General features: G+C 45.1%; 1 protein-coding gene across 7 annotated transcripts in view; it reads left to right on the top strand.

The window, feature by feature from the left end:
- Positions 1 to 12,905: 12,905 nt before the first annotated feature.
- The window catches only part of SCUBE3 (signal peptide, CUB domain and EGF like domain containing 3), a 993,478-nt gene continuing 992,519 nt past the window's right edge, over positions 12,906 to 13,864 (top strand). For 3 of the 7 annotated variants that reach the window (XM_069238808.1, XM_069238809.1, XM_069238804.1), the window contains exon 1: positions 13,113 to 13,485. In XM_069238808.1, coding sequence (XP_069094909.1) covers positions 13,401 to 13,485 — 85 coding nt within the window. In that variant the 5' untranslated portion in view covers positions 13,113 to 13,400. Of the gene's footprint in view, positions 13,486 to 13,864 lie in introns of all 7 variants that reach the window. The other 4 variants (XM_069238811.1, XM_069238810.1, XM_069238806.1 and 1 more) reach the window with 4 other exon arrangements.

Genomic DNA, 13,864 nt, shown 5'->3' with positions numbered 1-13,864 from the left:
ATTCGTACATCAAGGTTCAAATGCTATGAAATGATCGCGCACTCTGCCGATCTGTACTGCAATAGTTAAATGCCAAGATGAATCGTGCTCACTGTTGCCGATTCGCACATCAAGGTTCAAATGCCATGAAATGACTGCACGCTTTGCCGATCTGAACTGCAATAGTTAAATGCCAAGAATGAATCGCACACGCGATTAACAAAAGGGCCTAAAACTCTAATGCTCCTGAAAACTGAGTCAGGGGCCAACCCGACCACCGCCTTACTGCCCTGCTTGAGGGTCACCGAGGAAATGAGGACAGGGCCTGGAAATCCTAGGTAGGCCTCCGGAACAGGAGTTCTGAGTGAAATTGAACAACTGGCAGTCCTGTAATAAAGTCTAATGATATGTGTTCCCAAGGTCGGAGTGGAGTTGGGAGAGGATGTAACAGCCCTTTTGGTTTTGAATGACTTGTCTTGATGTGAGCACAAACTTCACAGTTAGCTACCATTTGCTTGAGTTTCTTTTGTCAAAGTAGGCCATTAAAAATATTGTTGTATTAGTTCAAGAGTCTTAGGAATACCTGGATGACCTGCCGTAGGTATAACGTGCAACCAATGAAACACTAATTTACGCAGCTTGGTAGTTGGAACAAATAAACATGCATCATGAAAAAGTAGACCTTGTTTGATCGATCTTTTGGGATCTGCTTGCGCCCATTTCTGCCTTTTTTCCATGGTGAAAGAATTATGAATTTCTTCAAAAAAGTCTTCGGTTTTGATGATACAAAGGATTTTGTCTGGAGCAATGATAGCTCGTGCGGGCTGGATTGTGGCTACCATGGTAGAATCTTGTCTGGATAGATCGTCCGTTTGGTAATTAACTTTGTTGTGTTGCGATAACACTGCCCCAATTGTCATGTTTGAAGCATCTGCTTCTGCTATGAATGGACGGTCAGTATCTGGATGAGTCAAGACTGGGGCGGTGGAGAAGGCTTCTTTTTTGTCAACAACATCAAGAAATGATGAATACTGCAAAGGCAGCGTTACATCTGTTTCAGCGATTATTGCTGTGTGGGATTTGCGAGTATCTGTGACACTTGATGTCTGGAGACATTTTTCTTTACACAGGAGTGAAGAAAACGTGATTTTCCTTTCTTGCCACTTTATTACAGGGTTATGGTAGCTTAGCCATGGCATTCCAAGGATGAACCCATTCTGAGGAGCATGAATGACATCAAAGATTATTTTTTCTTCGTGTTTGGTTCTTGATTTCCCCCTTTACAAATTACAGACAAAGGGAAGGTCTGCAGAGTCACCGGACCTCCAGATAGGGGTTTTCCATCTACAACTTGTACTATTTTCTTCTTCTTACATGGGATCCACCATGTTTGGATCAATTGTGCATCGATAAAATTTCCAGTAGCTCCAGAATCTACTATGGCTTTCTTTAGATAAGTCTTTTGTTTTACCAGTACTTCTAGATCTAGCCTTAGATGTCTTGACTCGAGTAAACTTTTTCTACCATCTTGTGAAGGTTCCACGGTTACACCCAAGAGCAACCCTTCTGTACACCTTGGGTGTTCTAGATTTTCTGCTTGATCTGTGCATTTGCTACAAGCTTCTTGGTAGGGGTTTGTTTGTCTTTTTGGTTTTGCGGCACATTCTCTGGCGAAATGGCCCTTTCGACCACAGTACAGACATTGTCCGTCTTTTCTACGTAGATCTTTCTCTTCTTCCGTTAACCCCTTCGCTGCCAGGCCTTTTCCCCCTCCTGTGCCAGGCCTTTTTTTGGCTATTTGGGGCAGTTTGCGCTTAGGCACTCATAACTTTTTGTCCACATAAGCTAGCCAAGCCAAATTTGCGTCCTTTTTTTCCAACATCCTAGGGATTCTAGAGGTACCCAGACTTTGTGGGTTCCCCTGAAGGAGGCCAAGAAATTAGCCAAAATACAGTGCCAATTTAGTTTTTTTTTTTTTAAATGGGAAAAGGTGGCTGCAGAAGAAGGCTTGTGGTTTTTTCCCTGAAAATGGCATCAACAAAGGGTTTACGGTGCTATAATCACCAGCTTCCCAGCTTTCAGGAACAGATAGACTTGAATCAGAAAACCCAATTTTTCAACACAAATTTGGCATTTTACTGGGACATACCCCATTTTTAAATTCTTTGTGCTTTCAGCCTCCTTCCAGTCAGTGACAGAAATGGGTGTGAAACCAATGCTGGATCCCAGACACCTAAACATTTCTGAAAAGTAGACAACATTCTGAATTCAGCAAGGGGTCATTTGTGTAGATCCTACAAGGGTTTCCTACAGAAAATACCAACTGAAAAAGAACAATATTGAAATTGAGGTAAAAAACCTGCAATTTTTCTCTACGTTTTACTCTGTAACTTTTTCCTGCAATGTCAGATTTTCGAAAGCAATATACCATTACGTCTGCTGGACTCCTCTGGTTGCGGGGATATATAGGGCTTGTAGGTTCATTAAGAACCCTAGGTACCCAGGGCCAATAAATGAGCTGCACCCTGCAGTGCGTTTTCATTCTATACCGGGTATACAGCAATTCATTTGCTGAAATATAAAGAGTGAAAAATAGCTATCAAGAAAACCTTTGTATTTCCAAAATGGCCACAAGATAAGGTGTTGAGGAGCAGTGGTTATTTGCACATCTCTGAATTCCGGGGAGACCATACTAGCATGTGAATTACAGGGCATTTCTCAAATAGATGTCTTTTTTACACACTCTCTTATATTTGGAAGGAATAAATGTAGAGAAAGACAAGGGGCAATAACACTTGTTTTGCTAATCTATGTTCCCCCAAGTCTCCCGATAAAAATGATACCTCACTTGTGTGGGTAGGCCTAGCGCCCGCGACAGGAAACGCCCCAAAACGCAACGTGGACACCACATTTTTTTTAAAGAAAACAGAGGTGTTTTCTGCAAAGTGCCTACCTTTGGCCTCTAGCTCAGCCGGCACCTAGGGAAACCTACCAAACCTGTGCATTTCTGAAAACTAGAGACCTAGGGGAATCCAAGATGGGGTGACTTGTGGGGCTCTGGCCAGGTTCTGTTACCAAGAATCCTTTGCAAACCTCAAAATTTGGCTAAAAAAACACATTTTCCTCACATTTTGGTGACAGAAAGTTCTGGAATCAGAGAGGAGCCCCAAATTTCCTTCCACCCAGCGTTCCCCCAAGTCTTCCGATAAAAATGATACCTCACTTGTGTAGGTAGGCCTAGCGCCCGCGACAGGAAATACCCCAAAACGCAACATGGACACATCACATTTTTTTAAAGAAAACAGAGGTGTTTTTTGCAAAGTGCCTACCTGTAGATTTTGGCCTCTAGCTCAGCCGGCACCTAGGGAAACCTACCAAACCTGTGCATTTTTGAAAACTAGAGACCTAGGGGAACCCAAGATGGGGTGTCTTGTGGGGCTCTGACCAGATTCTGTTACCCAGAATCCTTTGCAATCCTCAAAATAAATTTGGCTAAAAAAACACATTTTCCTCACATTTTAGTGACAGAAAGTTCTGGAATCAGAGATGAGCCACAAATTTCCTTCCACCCAGCGTTCCCCAAGTCTCCCGATAAAAATGATACCTCACTTGTGTGGGTAGGCCTAGCGCCCGCGACAGGAAATGCCCCAAAACGCAACGTGGACACATCACATTTTTTAAAAGAAAACAGAGGTGTTTTTTGCAAAGTGCCTATCTGTAGGTTTTGGTCTCTAGCTCAGCCGGCACCTAGGGAAACCTACCTAACCTGTGCATTTTTGAAAACTAGAGACCTAGGGGAATCCAAGAGGGGGTGACTTGGGGGGCTCTCACCGGGTTCTGTTACCCAGAATCCATTGCAAACCTCAAAATTTGGCTAAAAAACACATTTTCCACTCATTTCGGTGACAGAAAGTTGTGGAATCTGAGAGGAGCTACAAATTTCCTTCCACCCAGCGTTCCCCAAGTCTCCCGATAAAAATGATACCTCACTTGTGTGGGTAGGCCTAGCGCCCGCGACAGGAAATGCCCCAAAACGCAACGTGGACACATCACATTTTTTTAAAGAAAACAGAGGTGTTTTTTGCAAAGTGCCTATCTGTAGGTTTTGGTCTCTAGCTCAGCCGGCACCTAGGGAAACCTACCTAACCTGTGCATTTTTGATAACTAGAGACCTAGGGGAATCCAAGATGGGGTGACTTGGGGGGCTCGCACCAGGTTCTGTTACCCAGAATCCTTTGCAAACCTCAAAATTTGGCTAAAAAACACGTTTTCCACTCATTTCGGTGACAGAAAGTTGTGGAATCTGAGAGGAGCCACAAATTTCCTTCCACCCACCGTTCCCCCAAATCTCCCGATAAAAATGGTACTTCACTTGTGTGGGTAGGGCTAGCGCCCACAAAAGGAAATGGCCCAAAACTCAACGTGGACACATCACATTTTTTCATAGAAAACTGTGCCTACCTGTGGATGTTGGCCTCTAGCTCAGCCAGCACCTAGGGAAACCTAGCAAACCAGCGCATTTTTGAAAACTAGAAACCCAGGGGAATCCAAGATGGGGTGACTTGTGGGGCTCTGGCCAGGTTCTGTTACCCAAACTCCTTTGCAAACATCAAAATTTGGCCAAAAAAACACTTTTTCCTCTCATTTCGGTGACAGAAAGTTCTGGAATCTGAGAGGAGCCACAAATTTCCTTCCACCCAGCGTTCCCCCACGTCTCTCGATAAAAATGGTACCTCACTTGTGTGGGTAGGCCTAGCGCCCACGAAAGGAAATGGCCCAAAACACAACGTGGACACATCACTTTTTTTCACAGAAAACAGAGGTGTTTTTTGCAAAGTGCCTACCTGTGGATTTTGGCCTCTACCTCAGCCGGCCCCAGGGGGTGCAGAAATAGCTTAAAATAAATGTGTCCCCCAACCCCCCCTGCCCCCCACCCGGGAGCGACCCTTCCCTCCGGGATCACTCCCCCGCGTGACATTGGCGCCAAAAAAAAAATCCCCGGTGCCTAGTGGTTTCAGCCCCCTTGGGGGCAGATTGACCTAAAATCGGCCAATCTGCCCCCAAGGGGGGGCAGAAATGGTCTAAATACAATTTGCCACCCAGGGGAGCGACCCTTGCCTAATGGGTCGCTCCCTATCTCTAAAAAAACAAACAAAACAAACAAAAAAAACACCAAAACAAATTTTGCCCAGGCGCCTAGAGGTAAAATAACAATAGGCCGATCTGCCCCAAGGGGGGTAGAAATGGCCTAAAATAAATAAACGCTCGGATGGACTTCAAAGGGAAGGAAATACATTTCCTTCCCTTTGAAGCCTCTCCGGGCCTCCCCCACGTGATCGAAAGAGAAATGCTAGCATTTCTCTTTCGATCGCACTGGAAGCTGAGCTTCCAGCGCGATGGGGGAGGCCCTGTGACAAATCAGCGCGTGCTCGCGCGCTGTCACGCGGGGGGTGGGGGGGTTGGGGATGGAAGGGGAAGGGCTTCCCCTTCCATCCCTGCCATGGAGGGGTGGGTGGGGAGCACAGGGGTGGAGTGCCAGCGCTCCCCCCAGTTCCCGTGCCTTGGACGAGGTGACCTCGTTGGACGAGGTCACCTCGTCCAAGGCACCCAAAAGGTTAAAGGTTAACCTGATGGTTCCAATTTCCATTGGTTCTTGACTGTTCTCTCTCTGAAATTGTGATTCTCTGTACTCATGAACCCGGCAGGAATTTTTCTCAGTCTTTTTGCGTGTTCCCTGTCGTTCTGCAAGACGATGGTCTAATCTCAAAACAAGATTTTTCAGATCTTGGGTTGAGGATCGATCTGAGCAAGAATATCTTTTAGCTCATATTGGAGTCCTTGGTAGAACAGGGCTGCTTGCTTTTCTTCAGGCCAGGATGTTTCTGCTATCAGCCTATTAAAGCTAGCCAAATAAGAAACTAGGTCTTTATTGCCTTGTCGCACTTCTAGCATTTCTCGGTCTGTGGATAGAGTAACTGTTCTTCGATCAAACACTCCTTCAAATTCCCGGACAAAGTTTCTCCAATCATAAAGTAGGGGACTGTCTTTACGCACAAGAGGGATTTCCCAGGTGGCCACGTCTCCAGTCAAATAGGATAGCAGGAAGGCCACCCTGGATTGGGTATCAGGGAAGGCGTTTGGTTGACATGCAAAATGCAATTCTACTTGAGTCAAAAAGGTTTGTGCTTTCTGAGGATCACCTGGAAACCTTTCTGGGGGAGCCAAAGGAATGGGTGTGGGAACTGTGAGTGAAATGTTATGTGAAGGATTAAGCCCATCTGCACCTAAAGGACTTTGCTCCATCTTTCCCACTCTGTTTTGTAACTGATCCCAGCCAGACTGCAGGAGAGGATTCTAGAAGGGCTCAGAATAGGGACCACACCGTAACTACAACGACACCCGTGGAGCGCGCACTGTCCTGATGTTGACAACCATGGACAAAGTCAAATAAGGTCCATTATACAGTTGGGTTGGACACTTCAAACATTGAAGGCAGGTTGCGTTCCCTGGCAACACATTAGCGCAAGGGACATATTTTCCACATTTAATTTAACGCGACAACAACTAATGGCTAAGAAAGAAGTGACTTATGTCATGTTAAATATCAAAAAGTTAGAAAAGTTGCCTTTTACTGTGGCTGAAATACCATCTGCTGAGTAGTTAATACACTGGAGTCATTAATCAGCCTATTTCAACACTGAAATTCATGTCCTGTTTAAAAAACATTCCGGTAGGCAGATATGAAAGGCTGGGAGATAGTTACATCCATGAGGTGTGGGAGCTGCCCTTCTCGTACAAATGTCTCAGTGGCATGAAAGAGGTCTTTCTTAGCGGTAGTGAATGCGAGACTTCTGTCAGCCATTCAATGGTTTGTAAACAGTTGTCCATGCACGGGACGTGTAAAGTTTCGGCAGTGAACTTGGCTTGTTATCTGAAGGGAGTTCCAGTCCCCTTAATTAGACCTGCGTTCCAGGTGCTTTCAAATGGCAGCTATGTTCTCCTCAATAGTGAAAACTGTTGTGGGATGCAAGCGGGAATAGTTTATGTTGTTTCGGTCTCTGAAATAGTTACATGCTGTGGGAACGTTCTTTTTCCTCCCACAAGACAAAGAGAGGTAGCTGAGATTTGGCCTCATTTTGCTACTTCTAATATGAATTTTGACAAGTTGAGCAGACTCAAGGCTTTATTGTTCCAAAAACATGTGGCGCTCACATCTGCACATGAGACCTACGCACCTCAGGTGGCAAGGTCATCAGCAGAGATACAGTCCCTTTTAAGTACTAACTTTCTGAGACACTTTGGTGAGCTCATGGGACGAGTATTTAATGTGTCCAGTACTAATGAATTGCAAATTTCTTTAAGGCTGTTGGTTCTGATCTTGTTCACACCTTCTCCTCTATATTAGGTTTAATACCATCAGCCATCCACTCAATATTCTCTAGCATTTTCTGGGGATTTCTGATAACTTTGGCTATAATAGGTGCCATTCTGCTATTGCTACTTTTTCTGCGCAATGGCTGTCCCGCCGCAACAAGGAGGAATAAAAGCGCTCCCACCAGTGCAACTGAGTCGGGAACGGATGATGCAGTACTTCGGAGCAACACTACTGGAGCAATTGGAGTTTGACTGGTCTCTGTCATTCAGACTGGTTTTGCATTGTGTGCAGCCCGTGTTTCGGTGTCTCTTGTGCTCGTTCGAACATGCACTGAAAGTTTGCTTTCTTTGGACACCGATCTGTTGATGTTCTCGCTGAGAGCTCATTACCAGACATGGGTTTTGAGGGTGCATTTGCTACAAGAAGCTGCTCATGAGTTGCACTTTATGGAGGATGCAGCTCTGAGCTCATTATTGGGCACACCACGGAATGATGCTGCATTGGCTGATGCTCAGGCTTTGGAACACGAATGCTCCTTGGTTCTTCTTGGCGATCTACTTTACCACCTGCCGAAGTGGAAGATTTCCTGTCTTCAAATGTCCCGGATTTTATTGGCAACTTCCAAAATGACTCTGACTCTTGAAATTCAGCGTTCTTATGCCACAAGTTAAATTTTTAAATTGTCCTTTTAAATAGGTTCAAGTGGTTTTTTTAACTTGTCATTATTGATATTTTCTATACATATCTTAGGTTGAATTTTAGTAGCTTTTATATATCATTAGGCTTTGAACCACCTATAAACCGGCAAGAGGAGGCTGTTGTGTAGCCATTTTAGTTATAGTTCCATGTCTGTTATTTTAGCACACTAGGCCTGCCGCTGTGCACTTTAACCTAGATATATTTTATTCAGCTTTGTTTATTATTATAACAATAGCCACATTTGCGGTCTTTTTTTATTTTTTTCTATCTAGCTGTTCTTTGCCTAGGCCAGCACTGCGTTCGTAAACAAGACATTTCTTTCACTCTGTGCTTCTCTCAAGGCTGCAGTGAGATAGGTTGCTGGTAAACGTGGTAACGCTTTGTCTCTGGTATTCATAGAAACATACACATCCTTATGTAGGGACATTTTCTCAGAACATTGGCTGTTTTATTATAAAAGCACTTCTCTGTCCCATACACATTAGAGGGAGATTCCAGCCAGATGACCATGACTGTATGCTGATTGCTGAACGCTTCACTACAGCTGCTTATGCAGACTTCAAGCCTTTGCTCAGGTATGGGGGATGATGTCTTCCTAGGGGAACCTGAAGGGCAGAACTAGAGCTTAACATGCTGTGCTCTAATATAGCCTTAGTAGGAATTGATCTGTTGACTCTAGTGACAATATTGTAGCGTTATTTTTATGCTTCACTATGCGTGTCACAATTTTAATCCTGTCATGCTTTATCGTCCTGGTGGTTGCAGTACATGCTCTAGTATCTAAGATGCAGTTGCTTCATTAAAAAACCCTTATTGAAACATATACTGCCTCTTATTGCCCTTGTATATGTGAAACTAATGTAACCGAGATAAATGGATGCGATCTGAGTGACCACGATTTCCCTGAGGAATCAATTGTGTCATGCGTCCAGTTGCCCAATCATCCCTACTCTTGGGTGGAGATGAGGCGCTGCTAGTTAGCCGGAGCAAAAACCCGGATTAGGCCGACAGGTGTCACCTGTAGTGGGTTGGACTTAGTCCCCCACACCGCAGACGATTCTGCCGCTCAAATCCAGTAGTCTCATTAGAATATTGAGAGCCTATGCAACAGGTAGGTCACCTTTATCTTAGTTATTTCCTTCGTTTTTCAAGAAGGAAATGTTATTTACAGTAATCGTATGTATTCTGCAGGGGAACTGCCATTAAAGTCATAAGCAACCCACCCTCCTCCCAACTGAAAGATTTAGAAATCTTGTACTTAATATCACTGTCCTATATGTCAATAAAGACCTGCTGTTACTATGAGTGACAGGGCATGATAGGATACTGTTGGTGTGTTCTTCCTTAAAGGAGCGGTGTCGGCTTTCCAGACATATGGGCTGCAGACTGTCTGTCAACACTACGCACTATTCTCTTCTTTTTCTTTTCAAAAAGGTTTGCAGATACTTTTTCTTGTCACTTTTGCATTATTTTAAATTAGCTTTTGTAAAGAAGAATGTACGTTATTCATACATTCTTAAACAAAGTGCTCCGAGATCTCAGAAATAGGTTGTTCTATTCAGTTTTTATGACTTTAATAAAGATTCCTCTATAATAGAACTAAGACTAGTTTAGAGATTGGCATGTTTTATTACACAGGAAATTAAAGCTTAAATGTTGTGTTATTGCTCAAAAAATAACGAATTACATTCCAGAACCCAGCCAGTTGTTAAAAGTGATGACTATTCGAGCGGTAGGAGATGTCAAGTCAATAGTACCACTAGAGGGCTCTAATTCAGAGGTATAAAGTTTAGAATTACTGGCAGAATCATGTAGTCTTGATGTCGGTTTGGTTTTGGACAATAGATTACAAGTTATATCCACTTTAGTGCCACCGTTCCCTAACAGTGGTTTTACAGATAATCTTTTAACGTTTTGACATAATTGAAGTGAAAAGAAAATATCATCATTACCTAAAATGATGGAGAAGTAATTAATAATCTGAAAAATGATAAGAGAATATAATCATCTAGAAAGCTGATAAAGGCGCTCTAGAGAAGCGAAATATTATTTGCTAAACAATTGTTAGCTAGGGTTTGTTAAAGAAAAAAAAATATTTCTGTGTAGTGGATGAATTTAAAAATGATGACTATATCTAAAAATAAATGGAGGATTCGATTTCAATAAGAAATAAAATGAGAAACATGTTTTCAGAATAAAAAGTTCGTAGTTTTTAGTTGACACTACACTATCTGTACAGATTGAAGCCCCCCCAAAAAATATGTTATTTATAATTAGTTTAAGCAAGTGAATTGGCACAGATAGAGAGCTCGGATAGCTAAGCGAAAGCCAGCAGCACAAGAAACGGAGGTGGTGGGGGGGGGGGGGGGGAGGGTTAATTTGAGCTAAGGGGAACCCTGTTCTGACTGAGGAAAACACTTCGTAACCTAAGTTTCGGAGCGGGAAGCCCTAACAAAGGGAGCAGAAAGGCTGTCATGTGCAGCAGGGACATGCACATAGTGCCCGATAGACATCTGCCATTTAATTAGAACATAAGTGAAAAAAAACATGCTCAAACGCAGCCCTGGCATATCCCAGGCATGAGCCTGGGCAAGGACCCCAGTTAGGGTGAAAAGATGGAACTTTACAGCGACGGTTGGGAAGAGCTGCAAACAAAGAAGCCTACATAGGGGAAGCGTAATTGTTCCCACCGGTGTTAGTCCACTTACAGCCTAATAAAAGGGGGCTGCTATCGCGTACATGAGTGCACCTCTTTCAGTAGAACTATGCTATATTATATAACATTTCCAATTGAAAGGTTCAGCATCTTAACTGGGCTTACAGAATGTCAGGGTCACCGAATGAGAATGAAAGAACAGGTTAAAGAAACATGTTGAGGGCATGGAGGTACATTTTTGCAAAGCCTTGCAGAGGAGTTTGGTCCCAACACGCAAGTCAGCATAAGGCCCAAAATGGGTCACAAATAGGGGCACAGACCTCCACTGACCTCCAGAAAGGAGAGAAAGAAACCAAGGCAGTGCACTAGGAAAAGAAGCACTAGCCAATCCTAAAGATGCAGGATACGCTGGACCTTAGTATAACTTTGTGTCCAAGTTGGCGTGCCTGAATATTAAATTTAGGAAGCAAAGACAAGTATTTATAGGAAAACATGCAAGGTCGTGGGGGCTTTTGTTATTGCATTTTTAGAAGTTAACACAGAGTTAGGTTTGCAGAGCTGTAGCTGTTTTTTGTTGTGCAGTAGGGTTGTGCTGTGGCATCACAGCCAGGTAGGGGTGAGAGGAGACAGGCGAAACAGCCTGTTCAGTTGTAGTGTTGGGGCAGTATCCGTAATAAATTGAGGGTGAGTGACGGGTGACTGTAGACAGCCAATCCCCTCTTCCCTCTTTTTATCCTGAAGCAGTGCCATCTATGATTCAGCTAGGGAGAATCCCCCTATGGAAATAGCTGTTCATTTTTTTTCATAGAAAAGTATGAAAGATTGCTGGGGCTAATTTTATGGTGGATGTTACCCACGTGTTTACTTCTCGGCTGGGATGACTACTTACTATGTGCCATGTTATTTTGTGTGAGTATAGAATGTGACTCAGATAACAAGCACTGGTCTTGGTAGCGGCCTTCCTCCATCCCCGATGCTGTCACAGAGCCTTTGAATTGCTGTTGAATACCTCGTGCATTGTGAAAGATCAATGGAAGATTATTTAAGTCTCTACCTGCGACCTAGGAATGGTGGTGGCCTGAGGCAGTGATCAGAGTACCAGGTACCCAGTTTGGACCAGGGCTTCTTGATCAGAACAGAAAGGTGTAAGGCCAGCAGGACAGCTGCACGTTCCTGATTTTTGTGATGACACTTCTATGGAGACAGGTTAGCATAGCGATTTGGTTTCGTTATGTGCCGGCATGAACTGGATTCTACCATCCAGGTTGTCCTTAGACTTAAGCCTTTTTTTTACCCAGCCTTTAGAAAGGGACTTTGAGGAAGGCTGCCCTTTTCTAGTCCACGAGTCGGTCTGCTCCTTCTTATATACAACTATAAAAGGAGCGTTTACTCCGTCCATCAATCCGTATGATTTGTATATCCGTAGCCATAGGTATGCCTGTCTGCAATAGGTGTTTCTATAGCGCTTACTGCCCTATACGAGGCGCTGCATTTGACCAGTCATTGCGTATATTTGGGCATCTATTCCTCCATGGCTCCTTTATCGTTCTTGAAATTTAGCCAGTGCCCTCCTATTTATGGCCAGGCCGTGCTGCTGTGTAGTTTTCTTTCAATACTTTCACTTTCTATCTCTGTTCTTCTCTCTTCGCCACTTCTAACTCTCTCCTATTTCATTGTATCACACTTCTCACAGTTTCTAACTCGTCGCCATCCACTTTCTCCCACTATCTATTTTCCCTCCTTCCTCCAATGCCTTCGTTTTCTCTCTCGCAGTATTGTTCACTCTTATCAATCCTACATCCTCTTTTACCTCTTTTCCCCCCTCGATATTTCTCCCTCCTTCGCCATCTTTCCGTCTTCTTTTCCCCTCTCATTGCCTGTCTCCCTTTCTCTCGCGTCCCCTCCACTTTTCACCTACCTCTCCCTCTCTTCCTTTCACCATCCCCCTCTCACCCCTCAGCAGCCCCCCTTACAGTCCCCTCCCCCTTTGGGGGAGCAGCTTGTAGAGTATGCCTGTGGGTCTGGGGATGGCTGGCATGGGCTTTGCATTGATCCATTGATTTGCACATGGGCTGAGCCTGACCTCCTGCTCCCAGGGAAGCCGTCTCCATGACGACCCATTGTAAATTCCTGCGGGCAGGCTGTGGGGTGGGGGGGTTACCCAGAGAGGGGAGCAGCAGGGGTATGGGGGGAGCCAGGAGAGGAGCGCAGCAGCAGGGCAGTCTGCAGCTCCTGGGAGAAGGAGCGAGTGCAAGAAGCAAATAAGTCTCCCGAGAAGGGGAATCCAGGGGCGGTGTGTGGATGCGAGTTCCTCCTCCCCCTCTGCAGGTCCTCAGGCCTGGAGCACCCTCCTCCCTCCCTTCCACCACCACCTCCCTCGCCCGATTGCTTCTTCTCCCCGCAGAACGGTGCCTGCCCTGGATGTGAAGGAGCGACTGGGAGCCGGCAGGAGGGTTCTCATCTCCAGAGAGTGGAGAGACAGTCCAGCCCACAGTTCGTGGGGACAGCAGCACGGGAGCGGTGTCGCCTCTGCCGTCCGCATCCGTGCGATTCTAAAGCACCGGCGCTCTCAGACAGCTCCAGGAGCCGTGTGGACCCGGCACGGATCTCGTCACTCACACCCCGATCATTACTCAGCACCGCCACCCTCACTAGAAGAGGTCTTTGGTGTGAGACGGCTCTGCGGCTGCTATGGGGGCTCCTGGCGTCTCTGGTTTCTGCATACTGTTCATCCTGCTGAGTTCTGGAGACACCGGTGGAAGTAAAGCCAGCCAAGGTAAGCAGATTCCCAGAGGCAACCAGTACCCAGCCCATTTCAGACCACCAGCTGGCTCCTCTCCCGTGATCAGCTCTTGACACTGTCTGTCTGACGCACGAACTACGATGTCCATCCCTGGACTTTAGTCCCTTTTAGTTGGAACTGGCTGTCTCGGTCTGCCCTGCCCACCTGCACTTATCATTGTCTCCGAGACACATCTATCCATCTATCTTCCTTGCATCGTCGCGTTGCCTTATGCGTCCTCCCATCAGCTTCATCGTCATATTCACTAGATCCTCCATCCCCTCCACCAACTACTGTATCTTCATTCCCACCACCTACTATAGACACCTCACCAGCTCCTCTCTACATCTCATCAGCTCCTTCATTCCCCTTG

This window comes from Pleurodeles waltl, chromosome 6, assembly GCF_031143425.1.
Source record: "Pleurodeles waltl isolate 20211129_DDA chromosome 6, aPleWal1.hap1.20221129, whole genome shotgun sequence".
NCBI classification, from domain to species: domain Eukaryota; kingdom Metazoa; phylum Chordata; class Amphibia; order Caudata; family Salamandridae; genus Pleurodeles; species Pleurodeles waltl.
Note: the sequence above shows the minus strand (reverse complement) of the source record. Positions and strands in the feature narration are given on the sequence as shown.